The 19,594-nt window shown below is 40.5% G+C and overlaps 1 protein-coding gene across 6 annotated transcripts; it reads left to right on the forward strand.

Annotated features, from left to right (window-relative positions):
* The first annotated feature begins 673 nt into the window (after positions 1-673).
* Positions 674-18,970, forward strand: NUP50 (nucleoporin 50). Of its 6 annotated transcripts, none has more exons than XR_013958907.1 (9): positions 674-993; positions 3,799-3,877; positions 5,145-5,228; positions 8,021-8,222; positions 9,529-10,188; positions 11,479-11,554; positions 12,614-12,732; positions 14,478-14,788; positions 14,882-15,020. XR_013958907.1 is itself a non-coding variant. In XM_080639212.1 (8 exons), the coding sequence occupies exons 2-8, from the start codon at positions 3,809-3,811 to the stop codon at positions 15,319-15,321; spliced, it is 1,239 nt and encodes a 412-aa protein (XP_080495338.1). In that variant the 5' UTR covers positions 674-993; positions 3,799-3,808; the 3' UTR covers positions 15,322-18,970. The 6 variants fall into 6 exon arrangements, 4 of the variants coding, with proteins under 4 accessions (XP_080495338.1, XP_080495337.1, XP_080495336.1 ...); XR_013958908.1 differs by lacking the exon at positions 14,478-14,788 and adding an exon at positions 14,124-14,233 and having other exon boundaries at positions 14,882-14,991; XM_080639212.1 differs by lacking the exons at positions 14,478-14,788; positions 14,882-15,020 and adding an exon at positions 15,293-18,970.
* The last annotated feature ends 624 nt before the right edge of the window (positions 18,971-19,594 follow it).

Raw genomic sequence — 19,594 nt, forward strand, 5'->3', positions numbered from 1 at the left:
TCAGCCTGCCAGCATAGCACCCTAAGCCTCAGCTGTAAGCTAGCAACTACGGCAGGGCATGAGAATTGCAGCTTTTAGGTTTACTCTAACGGGCTTAATTTTTACAGCTACTGTTGCAATGTAGTACATGATTCCTGTACATGATGCAAAACTGGGAGCCATCGCTTACAACCTGTAACTGTAGCAGAGCACGGTACCTTCTCTCCAGTCACTTCACACTAAAACTAATCCCACGTACTAATACACCTCAGGGAGAACAGGCCGCAGAAGGAGCGGCAAGTAAATCCAGGCTTTATATGCACAGAGCCCGGCACACAGCTGCATCTCCCGCCGCAAGCCAGCCTGGAGCCGGCCCTCCCCCGTGAGTCAGCGGCAGCCGCTCCTACCCAGGCAAAGCCGGTAGACGGCTGTGCCGGGACGAGCGCTGCCGGCCCGGCCACGCCTAATTTCGATCCCCCTGGGGCGCCATGCGCAGCCTCATGCGAGCGGTGGAACACCACAGCCGCCCCCCCGGCACCGGAGCAACCGCCCCACCTCACACAGGCCCGCGTGACGAGGATTTGAACGGCCGGCGCGACACCCACGCGCTCCACAAGGAGCATGCGCGACCCCGTGGCTGTTGGCGAGACGAGCCCGCCCATTGGGCAGTAGCAATCATGTGACTCACGGGCCAGTACCTCCCGCAGGCCGCTGGAGGGGGATGCGCATGTGCGACGAGCACCGCGGTGGCCGGCGGCGCTCTGCTGTTTAAACGCATTTCTTCTCCCGTCGTCCAGGAGGGACAAAATGGCGGTGGCTTGACACCGGGTGAAGCGACACCGGTTAGCCGCGGAGGTTGAGGGTCCGGCCGGGGGATGGTGAGAGGGTTCCGAGCCCGGGTATCCTGTGATCACACTCCGTTTCCTGCCCGACGCAACTTCGGCCCGGCAGCGCAGCACCGCCGGGGAAGGCCGTCTGCTCGGCCCTGCGCCTGTAACGGCGTGCCCTGTGAGGGTAAGTGTCAGCTCTCCCTTCCTCTCTTTGCTCCCCGGATTGCCTGCTTTGCCCAGGCGTGGAGAGGGCACGGGGCTCGCCACTCCAGGGCTGAGGCCGGCTGTGGGCCTGGGTGGGGTGGTTAGGGCCGGCGTATCGGTGTCCCTGGAGGGAGGTCGCCACCGTTCCCGGCGGGTTGGTGCCTCCCCCGAGACGCGTGAACGGGTGTACGTCGCCCCGCGGGGCTGTCCGCCCTGGCCGGCTGCGGGCATCGCCTTCGTCAGGAGAGGAGAGAAGAACGCGTATCTGGGGTGAGAAGAAGAGAGGATCTGGCCTCATATGTCACCCGCGGGCCTCAAACGGAAGGGCTGTAGAGCCACAGGGGCGGCAGGGAGGGAGGAAGTTCTCCCTTGGAGCCTCTCCCCGGGGCCTGGTTGCGGTGCTGAGGGGCAATGGCGTTATGGGCAGTTGCACCGCGGTTGGAGGCAGCAGTACATCAAAGCGCTTAAAAATCGCAGAGCTGCTCTGTAGTGCGTGTGCGGGGGGGGGGGGGGAAGGGGTGGAAATTGGGGCAGTTCCAGGGGGCTGCAGCTAGGCCTGTGGTGAGGAAGCGAGCTTGACTTGGTATGTTAAAGTCGAAAGCCGAAACCCGAAGATCCTCACAGGACAGGGGAAACGTGGCGCAGCTGCTAGGCGGCAGCCCGGCTTCCGCCGCTCTTGCGCACCCGAAACGCCACAGGCGTTTCCTGCTCTTCTATGCACCCAGGACCGAAAAGCGTCTGCGGCGTTCTGCATCGCCCGCCTCAGGTCTTGCAAGCATGAGGAGATAGCAGAGACTTCGGCTGGACCCCGTCCTAGGTTGGGCGCTCCAGTAGCGCGGGTGTTCTAGCCTTACAGGTGATACTGTGGAATGCAAATGGTAAATTAAGCCTTGTTCTCAAACTGCTGCATTAAGTAGGGCAGCTGTAGTTACTAGGTGGATTTGGGTAGTTTAGCAAACATCTGTATTGTGGATTTTTTTTTTAATAGAGCTGTTTCTCAGTATCTCAGCCTGTACAGAACATTTACTACTAAAACTTCTTCAAGGTATTGAATGTCAGATAGAGGTGATTTTGTGTTGCTTCTTGTTTCACAGGTTAGAAAAGATATCTATGATTCTCTTGCTCCTGCCCTCAGAGATATTAGATTCTGTTGTCAGTATTAATGTAGAGCAATTGTGTAAATACACATAGGTGCAAAGTACTTGGAGCCAAGGCCAACAGGCTTACCCCTTTTCTATGAGTGGAGAACAGGCTTTGTAGTTAATGTGCATGTCATGCTTAAGTGGCCAGGTTGAGAGTGGTAATTTTATCTTCCGTGGAATCCAGTGGTGTAATTCCAGGTTTTACTAGCCTTTCAGCTCTGTCTGCTGCCAGAGAGATGCAGTCTTGTCTTCCTCTTGTTGCAGGTGTTTGTATATCCTTGTGGGAAACTGGACTGGGGAGCAAGTATGATTTTAAAATAAATATGTTTATAAGTGGGTTCCCCAGCCTGCAGAGAGTCAGGCAGGGCATGGTTGGACCTCTACTTTCACACAAAACAGTCTTTTGTCACTGTACTTGGAAAGATCCTAATAACTTGACCTTATTTGTGAAGCATGTCAAACCAGAATTAATGACTTTGATGCTTAATCCAGCTGCACAGCAGTCTTGCGAAGATTTACTGTTCTATTTACAAATATTTCACCAGCTAAACAAGGTGTTCTGTAATTATGTATTTTTATCGTTTTAGGTTCTGAAATTCAACTATTTGCAGATATTTTCTTAATCTGGTCAGGTCTTAGTAATAAACCTGAAAGGGTTTTTATGAAGACTTCTAACTTGTGTGCTTGCTTGAGACTTAAATTACTACAGAACTGCATCTCTTCTTTGCAAGGTTTTCAAATTTAGATGAATAGTAATAGTCAAACTATCAGATATAAGCATGGTTATTAAAAATAAACTTTTTTTGCATATAAAATCTGAGTGATGTGCTTGCTTGCCTTTCAGGTACAAAATATCATAGCTAGATTCAGCCTTTGTTTTGTATATAGCTGACAAGTTGCACTTTGGTAAAATGGAACTCAGAAGTTAGAACTATTATGGACATTGTTTCCTCAAAGTTATTTTCCTTTACATTGCAGAGATAACTAGCAAAACGACAATTGGCTGCTTACAGTAATGCTCCAAAATCTGTGATATGCTTTATATGTCCTTTAGAGGAAATATAATCTGATTTATTTGTAATAGATTTTTTTACAGATTTCGAATTAGTAATATTCTATTGATCCTATTTTTTCAGCTGCTGTAAAGCAACTTAACTTCTTAACTTATCTTAACTTCTCTTGCTGCTTACATGGGTATTGAGGCAAGAAGGAGTTGAATATGGAATATTTAAACCAGATTTTTTTCCCCCTTTTTTTTTTTTTTTTTTTTTTTTGCAGCCCAACAGAGTAAGTGGTGACCAGATACATGACTTATGAGACTGAAAGTAATTTTTCTAGCCAGCATTGCTGCTAGAGAAACCTCATCCCATAATTGAACTGTGTGTTTGTGTTGTTGCTTAAACTTAAGATCAAATATAATTTATCAGTATAACTTGAATCTCAAGTTCCGTTTCCTGTTGACACAACAGTCGTTAGAAACACTTGGGTTTTAACTGCCATTCCAACTTTGACCTACTTCTGTATTAACTCCGATTCCCATTATTTGTTCCAATTAAAACTCCACTGTTCTACTGTTGCTTTCAATTTAATTTCTGTGCAATTGATTCTGTGCATTTTTTTTTTTTTTTTTTTTTTGCACACAGGTGTGGAAAAATGGCAAAGCGAATTGCAGAGAAGGAACTGACTGACAGAAACTGGGATCAGGAGGATGAAGCTGAGGAGGTAAGAGATATATTAGACTCCCCTCATACCAACCCTTCAGGTAGGAGGGTAGTTATTTTACATGTGCTACTTATCTTGTGGGTGAAATCCAGTAAAATCGATTAAAAGTGTAGCAGTTAAAGATAATTTTATAGAAGTGGGGTTTTTTTTGTTTGTTCTTTTCTCCAATGAAGTTTCCGATACTTCAGACCATATGGCAAAGCAGCTTTTAACAGTTAAAATGACATCAGCAGCCAGGGGAAAGGAACTTTACATTTCTAAAGGGAACTCCAGGCTTGTTAAAATGGATAATACTTTTGAACTCTTCAGATGCATGATGGGTATTTATTAAGATCAATAAAAGCAGTTTTGGGATTTCTTGAGACAAATATTTTTCATGTCTCATGTCTTTTTTTTTTTTTTTTTTTTTTTAATTAAGGTCAGTAATAGTTAATTTCAGAACTATGTTAACATTGAGTGCTTAGTTACATAGCCAGGGGATTTAAGCAAACAGTCAAATGATCTGCTTCGGGTGACATGGTTTAGTGTGGGGTGTCCCTGCCCATGGCAGGGGGGTTGGAACTAGATGATCTTAAGGTCCTTTCCAACCCTAACTATTCTATGATTCTGTGATTGTAAAAGGGAGATTTTCACATTTCATGTCTTTTACTTACTTATGGCTGATGTATTATCTCTAAATAGACTGTGCTGCTAAACGTGTTAAATATTTAAGCTTGTAAAATGTGAGAAAGAAAACTGATAGTACTCTTCCAGAAATCTGAGTGTAAGAAAACTTAATTTCCTCATTTATTACAGGGTAATAAGTAATTAGTCATTAGCTGCCTTTGCTAATACTTGAACTACAGTGGAGTGCAGGACATTGACTTACAGCATGCATCTCAACGTACGTTCTCCAAACTGAAGATTGTAACAGTGCAGTACTGATAGATTACCTTCAGCAAAGATATCTTACAGCTTTTCTGAGGGAAAAAAAAAAAAAAAAGTCTTGAGCTACTTACTGTAATAAGATTGAGATTGCGTGAAGGGAAGTGTAATTTAGAACAATAAAGGCAGAGTTTTGAAAGAATCAACTAATGCCCAAGTAGCTGGCAAGCTAGTCACAGTGCTGCGTTTTCTGGGTGTGCTGGGTTGGTTTTTTACTTCCCTTACTTGTTTGGGAGCACCGTTACAGTTGTGTTACAAAACTGATCTCTGCCATCTCTTCAGACTATGATGATTTTATGCATTCAGAGAATTTCAGTAATGATTTCATAACGTTCTTTTAAAGGTGGGAACATTCTCAGTAGCTAGCGAAGAAGTCCTGAAGAACAGAGCTATTAAAAAAGCAAAGCGACGAAATGTTGGATCAGAGGTAATGTAATCACTGGGCATTACTGTTGTAGCTTGACTCAGTTGCTAAATGTGATATCTGTGCTCAGGTTTTTACTTATTTGGGCTTGTAGTAATACTGTATAAAGCTGTTGTTTGGAAAGTATATGCAACTAGTCAGCTTACTGTTACATAGAAAGAATAAAGCTAGAAGGAAAAAATGAGTGATACTAGTATTAGACTGAGTGAAGAGAAGTATGTATTTTTGAAGTATAAATGCAGAGTGTTTTAGACACAGTGTCATCTACATACGAGTAAAATACGATTCTAACTGCTCCAGTTCATTCTTTGCAGAGATGGAAGCCTAGCAATTGAAAGTTAATCCATACTGGAGGGCTGGGGGATGCCTCAGAGGCTAAATAAAAGCCAAAATACAAAGCTGTTCTGAGAATAAAACCATGTCTTTTGTTAAGAATGTTGGAACTTCCCCCTCACCATGTGAAGAGTTTTAGTGCCACCTACTCTTTGCAGTAACAAATTGAGAATTGAAAGGAAGTTGGCCTTTGTTACAGGTTTAGTCCTTGCAAAAGTATTAACCCAGTCCAATCAAATTGTAGTCCTTCCAAAATCCCTGACAGACACTTTGTGGTATATAGAATCGTAGAATAGTTAGGGTTGGAAAGGACCTTAAGATCACCAAGTTCCAACCCCCTGCCATGGGCAGGGACACCCCACACTAAACCATGTTACCCAAGGCTCTGTCCAACCTGGCCTTGAACACCACCAGGGATGGAGCATTCACAGCCTCCCTGGGCAACCCATTCCAGTGCCTTACCACCCTAACAGTAAAGAATTTCTTCCTTATATCCAATCTAAACTTCCCCTGTTTAAGTTTGAACCCGTTACCCCTTGTTCTGTCACTACAGTCCCTGATGAATAGTCCATCCCCAGCATCCCTATAGCCCCCCTTCAGATACTGGAAGGCTGCTATGAGGTCTCCACGCAGCCTTCTCTTCTCCAGGCTGAACAGCCCCAACTTTCTCAGCCTGTCTTCATACAGGAGGTGCTCCAGCCCCCTGATCATGTAACTTCCTGTGAAACGTTCTTTGAACAAGGTAGGCACCATGGCACATATAGGACAGAAACTTTACCCGTAGCTTAAATTGCTTTTGGATTGGGTGGGACAAAGTACAATTAGGGGGCTAGATGTTTTTCTCCAGTGTGTTTGATTTCCCTTCTGTTGTCCAGGCAGCATAAATGAGGAAGCTGTCTTATCCCACTACTGCCTACAGCGATCATAGCCACTAGTGTGATAGAGGATGCAGTTAATTAAAGGATTCCACTGGAAAGAGGCTATGCAAGAAATAAACTACAACTTAAGCAGGAGGGACTTGGGGCAAATGGAATAAGAAAAACAGAACTAGCTGAGAAAGTCAGCCAGATGATTGTAGAAGAAATAGTCAGGAGGCTGGGAGTCAGCAGTTAAGAGATCAAAGCTGGAAGAAGAGCCAGGATGTGTTGTGGTTTTAAGCCCAGATGGCAGCTAAGTACTGTACAGCCTGCTGGCTTTTCCCCCCATGGTGGGATGGGGAGGAGAACTGGGGAGGGAGCGAGGGAGAGGGTAAAACCCATCGGTTGAGATAAGAATAGTTTAATAATTAAAATAAAATGTAATAATAGTAATAAAAGGGGAGATAACAAAAAGAGGGAAGAAAATTACCTCAGCTGACACCAGGACAATAGGCTGGGCACAGTCTAGAAAGCAGAAGAGATGGCAGGACAGCTGAGGTTGCATAAGTAACCAGTGAAACTCTTACAAAAAGGCAGTCTTGAACTTCATTTATGTTCCTGATGAAGCAAGCAGAATGCTGCAAAGAAAAAGGCTGCAGTTTAACTTGAACTTCTGGAGATGTAGGTAGGACTGATCAGAGAGACACAAAGTAAAAATAGCTACCTAGAAGTGAGAAACAGGACTGCACTGGAAAAAGTAAACCACAGAGTAAAGCAAAAAGCCCATGCCCAGCAGGCAGGATACTGGAATAGAACCTGAAATGGGCAAGGTTTGCTATTTCTTAAGTGGCAAAAGCAGGTGAAACTCAGAAACAATTCTCCTTTTCCTCTGATGGCTTTTCACAGACATCGGAAGTTCACTTCCAGTAATAACATACTCATTACCTCAGAAGACGTTATACGTAGTACGTAAAAGTGGCAATGCCTATTTATGTCTAAATCACACTGCATCTTTTAAAACATGTAAGAAACTGTGCCCTAAAATCATCTGGTTATAAAGAGTTATCAGAACTAGGTAATGAGAAGGCTGCAGAAAGCATACATATGTTATCAACTGGAGTCTTTGCTTCTCCCATCAGCCACATTGGAGTATTTTGGGCAAATCACAAACGTTACATAGGTGACTACAAAGTATGCTGGTTTTGATGAGTGGCTTAAAGAGTTGGACTCAAATTGCGATTGTATATGCTATATATTTCTGAAAATAAGCCTGCAATTATATTGCTGTGTAATTATTTAAAGAAAACAAGATGCTATGAATGCCTAAATAGGTAGTCAAACACATCCGCTGCTCTGAATAACTTTTATGTAGCCACTTCCTAGATCTGGTTTATTTTCATGCCAAACATCTGAGTCCTTTAAAAATAGTAGCAATATATGTCACAAGGAAGCTGTTAACTTTGCTTACATGGCTGACTTGGAATAATGCACCCAAATGACACACTGAACCAGGGTAGTAATAAAATGAATATCAAATGGGCATAGGATTTCCATGGAGAAGATGTATGTAACAGTCTGTCTTCTGTGTTTTTTTTCTTTCCCCAGTCTGAAAGTGGAGGTGCTTTTAAAGGTTTTAAAGGCTTTGTATTGCCTTCTGGAAAAGGAGGAGGTGGCTTCAGCGGATTTGGTAATGGTGCAGGAATAAAGCCTTTAGAAGGGCTGTCTAATGGCAGCAGTAGTGTCACTAGCACACCTTCTTTCAGCAGTTTAAAGACCAGTCCTGAAACACAAACACAATCAGCATTTGGTAAGTTTTGAATAAGCATATATCTTTATCAACAAATTCAGCCATAAAATCTGCAGGGTTCTTTTAATAATGAAAAAAAAAAAAAAAACAACCCAAATTAAGACAACCTTGTAGTTCTATTTTGAGACTTTATTCCTCCTTTTAAGTTTTCTTAAAATAATTTAGACTGCTGGAAAGACAAGTTACCAAATGCATACAATTTTAAGAGGTGGAAACTAAAATTGTATTTGATCTGATACCAGAGGCAAAAGCTATATAGGCACAAATGGGACTGGAAGACATTGGTATAAGACATTCTCCAAATAGTATAAAAGAGCTGATAACATGTTCCACTTAAATAATTGTCCTAATTCTCTGAATTGAATTAAAAAAAAAAAAAAAAAAAAAGGCAAACTAATGGAAAATGTCCATTTAGTAGGACAGTTTCTTTGTGTGATTGGGTTTGGGGTTTTTTTTTAAGGTTTTGTTTCTGTATTTTTTGCAGTTCTTGGTAAATATATGCTGCATAGCTAAAATCTTAACCTTTTAAGATACAACCTTGGAATATAACCTGTACCACTTATATTGCAAGCGGTCTTATTAGAATTTTATCTGTTACATTTCAAGATACTTGAACTATTCTGGCAAGTCTGGCTCTGGTGTCATGCTTTGGTAGTCCCCAAAGAATATTAGTTCTATCCCTTTGTGTCAGAGATGCAGAAACATTAAACATGCCACAGAATAGAAATAGTGGAGTTTGAAGTTTAGAGTAAATTAAATTTCAGTGAGTTCAACTAAATTAGGAGAAACTTTAATGAGGATTTTCTTAATTTGCTTAATATGGTTTTTATGTGCAAACCACTTGAAAATGTGCAAAATCATGGGCTAGTGTGTTCAGAGTTTCATAAAGTACGAGTAGCAAGAGATAAGGGAATATTTTGTTTTAATGACTGTCAGAGCTTAGTAAAGCTTGAATTAATATTTTGGAGGTTTTGGTGAAATACTAAACTCGTCATTTTTTAAATGTTATTCTATACAAGGTTTTTTTTGGATTATTTTTTTTTTTAAATACATAGTAGATGTGCTCCATCGGCTTTGTCTAGCCCTGAACTAACTTTTCTAAACTTGGTGAGCTTAGGTGTGCTTCACAGCATTGTTTATTTGTACAGCAATACCTGGTACATAGTCTTGTGATCCAGGAGAGGTATATAACTGAGCAAGAATGAGTGATTTGATAAAGGAATACGGGGAATATTAGTTAGGCTTTTATGAGAACCTTGCTTTCTGTGGAAAAAAGTGTTCTAACCCTTGTTTTTCCTTCTGACAGGATCCACTATGTCAAATGGTCCCACTACTACTGCATTTACTGAGAAAAAGGCTGCAAGCCCAAAAACTAATGGTGGCAATCAACCATCGTCATCTGGCTATGCTCAGAGTAAAGTTTGTAGCTCTAGTGTTTACCACAAACAGTTAGCAGGTTTAAACTGTTCCGTCCGTGACTGGATAGTTAAGCATGTAAACACAAACCCACTGTGTGACCTGACACCCATCTTTAGAGACTATGAGAAGTACTTAGCAAATATTGAACAGCAACATGGGAGCACTAGCGATAGTGGCTCTGAAAATGAAAGCAACAAGACACCTGGCGCTCAGTCTGTTTCTGCATTTGGGAATGTAAAGCTACAGCAAGGATCAACGTTTTTGTTTAACAACAAAACTGAGGACACCTTGGACAAAAAACCTGAAGCTGCATCAGAAAGAAAAGACCCATCGTTAGGAGCTACATCAACAGTCTCATTTAATTTTGGCAAGAGTGTCGACAGTTCTGTTTTAGGTTCCCTTGGTTCAGGAACACTCAGTAGTTTCTCATTTTCTCCTGGGAATTCAGGTTTGTTTGGGAAAGATACAAACCAGGCTAAGTCTGTCACTGCAGTATCCACCAATGTATTGGAAGCTCAGACAGAAAGTGGCAATAGTGATGATAAAGGTAAATTCTATTTAAACTTATGATTTTCATGGTAAGCTGTGAATGTATATGACTTAAGAATACTACAAAGATGAAATAATACTAAGTTGAGCTAGATCATAATTGCCTTGAATTTGAAGGTGCAAAACTACTGCCAGTCTGGAAATAGGTTGGCCTTGCCTCCTGTTTAAATAATACTAGAAATATATGTGATATGATACATGTTTTGTATCACAAAATCTGTCATAAAAACCTTTATCACAGAATCATAGCATGGTTTAGGTCAGGAGGGACCTTAAATATCATCTAGTTCCAAACCCCCTGCCATGGGCAGGGACACCTTCCATTAGACCAGGTTGCTCAAAGCCCCATCCAGTCTGGCCTTGAACACTTTAGGGATGGGGCAGCCACAGCTTCTCTGAGAAACCTGTTCCAGTACCTCACCATCCTCATAGTCAAGAATTTCTTCCAATGTCTAATCTAGATCTCCCCTCTTCCAGTTTAAAACCATTCCTCTTTGTCCTATTCCTACATGCCCTTGTAAAAAGTCAGATTTGTACTTTCTGTAATAGAATATAATTCCTCAGCTGAATACAAGACTTGAAATGACGAGATTTTAAAGCAACTGGTATGTTCCTCTTTGAGCCTGCAGGATATTTCAATCCTGCTGCTTTTCCTAATAGGTTTATCAAGATATCCCCTCAGTAAAATGGATAAGATACAGAACAACTTCATACATCTTACTTCATAGACTGTAAGGCAAATAAATTTACATAATACTTGACAATTTAACTCATTTATCTCATCTGTGAACAGTAAGCTGATAGAAATCCTAGCAGTTGGGACTTGATGGGCATAATCCTGCCACAATGTCTTTGCTGTCATTACTGCAGTTAATTCTCCCAAATTAAACCTGGCTGTTTGGAAGCATTTATTAATGCTTTACTTGGACCCATTTGTAGAGACTATTCTTTGAAATTTTATAACTTCCTCCCTGACAGAAGGTTTTGACTTCAGCTGGACTTGTTAAGCTTTGTATTTCTGGGTTTGATTGTTTGGTGGGGGCTGGGTGTTTTCATGCCATTTAAACTGAAGATGAGGATAAAGTTGCTTGAGGTGTGTGGCTGAACAAAAATAAGGCTGTAGCTGTTTCAGAGCCCACATTGACCTAAACATACTTTGGCAATCACTTACAGGCCACACATGTATATGTCAAATACAGCATGAATAAGTTAATTCTAATACAGTGCCAAAAATACTTTCATATTATATACTTACAATGTAACATCTTTTTTTTTTTTTTATTTAAAGGAGAAGAGGAAGAAGAAGAGCCACCAAAAGTCATTGTTAATGAAATAAAAGAGGATGATGCTTTCTACTCAAAGAAGTAAGTGACTTTGACTTAGACCGGTGAATAGAATTATAACTTGGAAAATAAAGCTTACATACTTGCATATTGTTGTTGTTCACCACTGCAGTGTGTAATTAATGGTATATATGTTCTTGACTTCTTAGTTAAAAAAGTTTGTTAGGAAGCAATATAGAATATGAAGTTCTACTTGTAGAAAAGTTAATTACAGACAAAAATGTAAGATCTTATTAAAACGGTTGTGTAGCTTGGACATAGGACTATAGTAGCTTGTGTTCTGCTTGCAGTCACTGTTTAACAAACGAAGATGTTTCTGCCTTCAGGTTTTGTAAGTTTAAATTGTAGGGCTTGTACCACAGAAATGTTGTGTTGTACTTCTGAAAAATCAGTCGGGTCCTCAGCTATTTGCATAGCCTGTGATAAGACTTTTTCATCCGAAAATGCTGATTGTTGTATGAGGGAGTGAACGAGTTGTACTTCTAAGTTCAAAATGAGACTAGCTGTACTAGAAGCAGGTTTTTAAAGCATGTTCAGTAGACCAAGTAACTGCTTATCTGCTTCACACTTGGCACAGAATTTGTCCTTCTACAAATTCCTGCATTATCTGAGGGAAAGTAAATGCTCATTTGCGAAGAATGGCATTAGATTTGTTAGTTTCACTTCCAAAATGTTTTAAATTTTCCATAAAACTCCTATTATAGCTCCAGAGTAATACAGCAAGTCCTTATGGCTTTGTAATTTGTGTTTTTTAAACATCTTACAGTTATTACTCCTTACAGACCCTGAGTACAGGTTACTGTGCATTCTACTTTTCCCTGAAGTAACACACTTGTCATTTTGCCACTGAAAGAAACAATCAACTTCCTCTTTCTGATCTGGAAGTACTATCTGTTAGCACTTGAAATAAGGTCAAGGGGAACAGAGATCTATGCTACTTGCAGCTTGTTCTCTTCTGATTATTGTTACACTAGTGACTTCTGGGAATCAGATTCATACATACAGTCTGCGTGTATTTGGGAGATATCATTGCATTCTACATATTACCACAAAAAAGGTGGTGTTTTTCCTTTTGCACAGATGCAAACTGTTTTACAAAAAGGAGAATGAATTTAAAGAAAAAGGTGTAGGAACGTTACATTTAAAACCAGCAGGAAATGAAAAAACTCAACTCCTGGTCCGAGCGGATACCAATTTAGGTAAGTCAGTTTCTTCTAGTAGCAAGTCTTGATGTGAAATTCTCTGCCTATCATTAGGGTTACACAGCATAATAGACTTGATTGGTGGAAACTTTTCAACTTTTTTTTTTAGTAATTTCAAGTATTGAACAAGCAATTGGATGCCCCTAGAAAATAGTGCACATGAAGTAATATGAGGAAGCAAAAGCTTATGGTGTATGTTTTGAATGTTCCTTCCCACCCCCCTTTTTAATAGCTTTTCTCCATCCCTAACTTGAGTGCCTTGAAGTGTGGCTTAAGATCCACAAGTTACATATAATTGGGGATGAGAATGAAGAGGAAAAAAGTTTGTGCTGAGGTGTAGGACAGCTGTCATTTGTCTGCCATTCATCCTGAATATGTAAATTGTTGGCCATATGGGCAGACATGACACTGTAGCTAGTGGTAAAAGGGGGCATTATATAGGTCAGGCATGCAGGATTTTGCTGTATGCATTGCTCTTACTGCATGCTGAAGTCCAACTGTTGAACTGTGTTTCAGCTAACTTCAGCTGGATCACAAATGGTGGAGTAACCCATAGTGTGATAGTTCCTCTGAGTATCTTTTGAGATGAACATCAATACATACAGCTAATTAAAGAGGAAAAAACCCAACCATTTCTTTGCTTTTAGAAGTTAGGGGGCCTTGATATGTTACAGGTTTTTTTCCAAGTGTAATGTTGAGTGTTTACACACTCAGACTGTGCAAAATCAATTATTTGATAATCATCATTGAGAAATGTTGCTTTATTTCAGTACCTGATTGCAACACACTTGCATGTGGGGTTCACGTGCACTTGACAATTCCTATAAAACTGAATAAACATGGTGCTTACAGTAGACCTCAGTATTAAAGCCATGCTGCACTGCAGGCCATAGGTACATCTTACCTCACTTTCAGTTTATAATGTACTCTAGCAAGTCTTTATGAAGTCTCTGCAGAGGTCTGGTGAGATTGAGACTCCTGTGTTAGCCACTTCTGAATCATTACCTCTTTCAGTGGAGAGAAGGTTTGCCAGCAAAGAGCAGTTCACAGCAATAACACTAAAGGCAGATGTATGACAGTTGTCAGTGCTTTGAGCATCTCCCTGGGCATTTGAATGTGTTGAATAGAGCAGGTGAAAATTTGATTTCTCCAAGTTACCTAGTCTGTAATGCAAGTCTGAATTTTTCACTCAGCTGATGCTGATTTCCGTGATGTTGATTTTACATTCTGTTTGCCTTCATCTGAGGTGTGCTGTATTAGGAAATCTCTCCTGTTTTCTTCAGCTCACACACTTAAAGACATTTCAGCTTGGTGTTTCCAAGCATTGGTTTCTAGAAGCTGCTGCAGTCATAGTGATGCACACTTTCCTTTTTGCTATCTTCACACAGTGCTGTAATCCTTTCCTAAAATCTCACTGTGTTGAAAAACTGAACTGCAAAGGAAGGCGAAGACTGACTTTCCCCTAAACACTACTACCGTGTTCTGAACTATTTACCAGGTTTACAAACTGTGTGCATCTTCCGTGGAAGCAGATTTGAGTTTGTTTGCAACTGTTTTAATAGACCACTAATACTGAAGCTCTCAGACTCACTATGTAATTTAACAAGTTGATGTAGAGCTGCTGTTAGTAACCTGGTGGTAGACCACATCAGACATGTTGTACAATTTGATGATATAATACCATAGTTTGTCCAATATTAAATTAATGTGTCTCTGTGTGTGTGTGTGTGTGTGTGTTAAAGCTAACTTCTTGCTTCTGCTTACGTGCTCTGTGTGATGGTCAGAATGAGTAACTTGCATAAGCATCCACTAAGCACTGTGACTGGATTCCTCCTTTGCTTCGTCTCCCTTGTCCCCTTCCCTTTTTCCTGTGTGTCCCTACTATCACTTGATGTTCTTCAGAGTTCTCCCTTTAAAAGAGGAGGACACAGTATTTTCAGAGATTTCCTCATGAGGAAAGAAATCTGAGAACAGTGGCCATGAGCAGATGCTTAGGGAAGAGTAAGACAAGTATACCTGATATTTGTGAATTGCCTTCTTTCCAAGTATAAATGTAAGTCCCTATTTAGTAAGTATACTAACATCTATCCTGCAGTAAAAGCTGAAGAATTGCTAATTATAAATTTTTTTCCCCCCTCATACACAGGAAACATACTGTTGAATGTTCTAATTCCACCTAAGATGCCATGTACAAGAACCGGGAAAAACAATGTTCTTATAGTTTGTGTTCCTAACCCACCAATTGATGAGAAGAACCCAGCTGTTCCTGTCACTATGTTAATAAGGGTGAAAACAAGTGAGGATGCAGATGAGTTGCACAAAATCTTACTGGAGAAAAAGGAGGCTTAAATAAGTTGTAGTTAGTGATGTGAGGAATTATTGCCAAACTGCTGCTGCTCTTTTTTCCTTCCATAAGTTCACTTGAACACTTAACTCTTTACTCTGATATTAAGAACTGTTACAGGGATTCTGGAAAAATTCTGTGAGGAAAAGCTAAACTAGGTAATAAAAGCTTTAATAGAACACAAGTGTTGGACTGTGCTCCCTCATTTTTCAGTATCTAAATGCAGGACCTCTTGGGGATAAAGCACATTGATTTAAATTGAAGCCTGTTTTTAACACTGGTCAATTTGACTGAATGGACTGAAATCAGACTGCAAAAATATGGTACCCAAGCTTCCTCACAGACTGCAGTGCAATGCAACACCTGCCTCTCCAGAAGGGAGGATGCTGAAGTGTAACTGTTGAAACTGTTTCTAGACTCCAGATTTTTAATTTCAACTGGTCTGTAGTATTCTGGTAAGACTAAGTTTTCAAACTCTGTGACAACAGTGTGCCCCAACAACAATGATACTATATATTGTACTGTGTTTTACAGACTTGTGTGCTTTTGAGACTCTTGAGACTGCATCTCCAGCTATTTAAAAGAAAACTTGCTTGCGTAGTCTTGTTGACAGTAGTGTTTCTTAGAGAACTGTCAGTTCTGTTCTTACTGTAGCAACAAGCTAATGATGTGCAATAGTACAGGCAGACAACTGGAAGATTATCTTGGACCACAACTCCAGCTGGCATTCCCTGACTCGTGACAAGTTGAGGCAAAGGGTTGCACTTCCATTTTGGTCTCCGGAGGAATTCTTCCCTAGTCCCTTGGGGTACAGCTGAAACCCAGCAGAGGCAGAGTTGTCAGTGGTGTACTTGTCTTGCTACTGGTACTTTTCTGAAGGTAGCTTTTTTCACAAATTAATTTCAGGATTTTTACAGATCTTTGTATTGCCTCTGGCCATTACCAGGAAATACATGCATAGATGTGTGTGTCAGTCATTATTTTTCCCCATGTCCCAAAACTTCAGTGCTTTATTGTGTTACATTAAATAAAGCAGTAGTTCACAGGTTTAGGACAAATTTTCTATCATAAGTAGGGAGCCCTGGCTTAATCTATAACTTAGTTTTCAGCTGTGTTAAAATTAACCATGTGGTAGTAATTTGTTGGTCAGAACATCATTCTGGGCTCTGCTTCCATCTCAACTTTATCAGACCATATGTGGTTATTTAGTCCTTTTGCTTTTCACATCTTGTTTGCTGGAAGTTCCTTCCCTAAGAATTGGTTTTCTGCTTCACTTCCTGCTCTGGGAACTATGTAAGAGCTAGATATTTAATGTTAAACTTGAACTGCTCTCAGGTCCGTCACAGTGACCAGCTCTGGGGAAATAAAAGAGACATGACAACCTGCCTCAGGTTACTGTGGGCATGGAGGGAAAAATCCCATTCCTTAAAAAAGATAAAAGCATGATTCTGTGATGCAGTTCTTGCAGGGAACCTGGGAATCTACAGGAGTAGCATCCTGTGGTGGGGAGAAAGTAGTAGCACCAGTTGACTGAACACAGCGCACGGTACCTGCTTCCCACTGCTCCTTGGAGGAAGAAAGGGCTGCCTTTACTCTTAATTCACTGCACAATTCAGGTTATGGCCTTTCCCCTTCTCTCTCCCCCCTTAACTAAAAGGAGGAAAAAAACTCTAGGATCTTGACCAAAGTTCAAAAACAAAGGCCTTTGCTTGCTACACTTAAGTCACAGGAATTGCATTTTAACACTCAAGCGTAAAGGGAGCTCAAATATCATTTCAAATATTTGAAGTACAAACTGGTGCCTTTTTCTTTCATGTGGCTGAGTACTTACCCCTTAAAAGTGGCATTACTGTCCTCAAAATAGTGTCCTTTCTAAAAAAAAAAATAATTAAAAAATATAAAAAAATCTTGCTGATACCTAAATTGGAGGCCAGAAGCTGAAGACATGCCTGGTAGTTGTGTGAACAAAAAGCAGAATGTTGCCTGAAAGTTTATTACAGGCTCAGGTTTAATGTCCAAGGGCTCAATTAGTTTTGCATTTGTCTTCTGGCTGTAGTGTCTGAAATGTGTCTTAAATGTGTCTCCATGCAGAAGGGTTTATGGAATATAAGGCGCTGATGTTGTAGGTGAATTTCTTATGCATCCCCCAAAGAGCAACTGTAGAGGTTGTATAAGTGGTCTTGGGTTTGTGTTTACTGTTGACCGCTCATAGATGTCTAACCTTCTTCATCCACTGGAGCATGGACCAACTATCTTAAGGAAGTGAGAGACAACCAGCTTCCTCAGTATCCTTAGTTTGCCTCCACACTGAGGCAGTCTTGGTGTTTTGCATGCACCTCTTGGGCCCAATTCTAAAGCTGGCAAACTGAATTGTTTGGCTTGTGCATCTCTCCTGTTTCCAAGGGTGGGCATTCTGAGGGTGAGCACAGTGTAATGAAAAATAAGTAGAATAATAATAAATTGTGTTGGAAAAATTAAACCTTACAATACCAATGGTAGCAAATAATAATTTCTGTTAGAGGTGGGAAAGATCAAATGATGAGACACCTTAATTCTTTAGCACCATACATATCTATGGGTAAAGCTAGGGGCAGGTATATAACTGGAATCTCATGTAAATGAGAATGTCAAATATATGCATGAACATGTGATACTAAACATTTTACACAGGGAAAGTTGCCACTAAAAGAACAGGGAAGAATTTTACTGCAAATCAACATAATTAATAGTAACCCTGCCATTATCTGGACTATGACACAGTAAAAGTCAGTCATATGCTTCTCACTTAGCCTTCAGTTATAAAGCACAACCCTGCGCCAGTACTTTCACCAAAACAAATTCTTGATGATGCTTCAGTTTCTAGTGAAAAAATATTCAACTGTATCAATACTGTAAAAGACCAGAGATTATTAAATAGAAATAAAGGCTTAAATTAATTAAAAGCTAAAGTTAGTGGAAAGCATAAAAATTAATATGCTGATGCCTTCATAACAGTGTCACGTGCTATACAAGGAAGGAGCTGTGATCAGAATTCCAACTCGGTGAGACATTCCTGTATCTTGGTAGATACTTAATGTATGTAACAGTTGGATATAGGATACCTGATGTTAAAGATGCCAGTTTCCTCCCTCATCTGAATTGATGCCTTCACTGTTTGAGCTGTACATAGGTGGAGGAGTGTCTCATGGATCATGCATTCTTCCTTCTGATGTAATTTTGAAGTTTCAGCTGCTCAGAAATCTCTCCTTTCCCTCTCAACATCATCAAACCAGAAAAATCATGATTTCTGCTTCCTGTAATTCTCAGAATCATCTGTAAGGGAGATTATTACAGTTGGTTTACATTTTATTTTAGGATACTAAATTGCTATATGCAGGGATTCTTTTGTAACGTACTTAAAATTATCTATGCAGGAGCACAACAGCGTGTTCCTATAATCCCTTTTAGATGATAGATGTGAAAGTTTAAATTAATTTACAGCTCAAATGAACATCTTTTAGAACGTAAATCCATTCGGAGGTACGCTTTACTATTAAGAACTTAGCTCAGCTCCCTGTGCAGCACTGTAACATTTAAAATGTCCTTAAAGACTTTCTTTCTGATGCCTTAACTTATTTGCATTTGCTGAAAGTTTGTAGCTGGTGCCTGTGTGCAGAGATTACCTGACATTAAACAACTCAAAGTGGCATGAGCTCGTATAAATCCAATGAAAATGCTGAATGTGACGATCTGTTAATAGATTTCAAAGTGCTCTGAAGTTTTCAGAGGATACTTAAGTTTGACTTATCTTGTCATGTAACAATGTTTTCACTAGTTCTGATACATTGAGGAAGTGTACAAAAATCCATGGAAAATGTGAATAAAAGAATGAAAGATAAGTGTCTTGTGTGGATCGCTTTCGCTCTGAGTGTGTGACACTGCATTAATAAAATGAATTTTACAATCAGTTGCTTGCAGGTGAGCTCCTTGCCTAGAAAACCCTGCACGTGGCCTTAGTACTGCTAAAAGCAGCAATGTCCTACTCTGCCCCTTCCCCACACTGCTTTAAGACCTCTTGCACTGCAAAGAGCCAGTTCAGCAGAAAGGCTTCTTGCCAGGTCAGTGAGCAAAGTCGTCTCAGAGGGAGGAGGCAGGGCTGCCTCTGACAAGACAGAGGAAAACTAGTTCTTACAGGCTAAAAGAATGACTCTTGAGAACAGCCACTAAGAATTTCTCCGCTTGAATACTGAAAGATTTAAGAGCAATATTAATTGGTGTTTGCCTGATTAACGATGCAGAACTTATTTTAGATGTAGCCTAAAAGCGCTATCCTAAAGCCAGGCCACAACGTGATTCTTCTCTTCATTGGTTTGTGATAGTTTGATAAAAAACTCCACCAAAAATATCCCAAATCAACCAAACAATAAGAATAAAATCAAAACAGACTTGTCATGACAAGTGTAGATCTTGCACAAATGAACCATGAACTGCTGAGACCATGAGAGCGCCTGTCACCGAACTGTACTTCCTGCCATT

The sequence above is a fragment of the Psittacula echo genome, assembly GCF_963264785.1.
Source record: "Psittacula echo genome assembly, chromosome: 1".
Taxonomy (NCBI): domain Eukaryota; kingdom Metazoa; phylum Chordata; class Aves; order Psittaciformes; family Psittacidae; genus Psittacula; species Psittacula echo.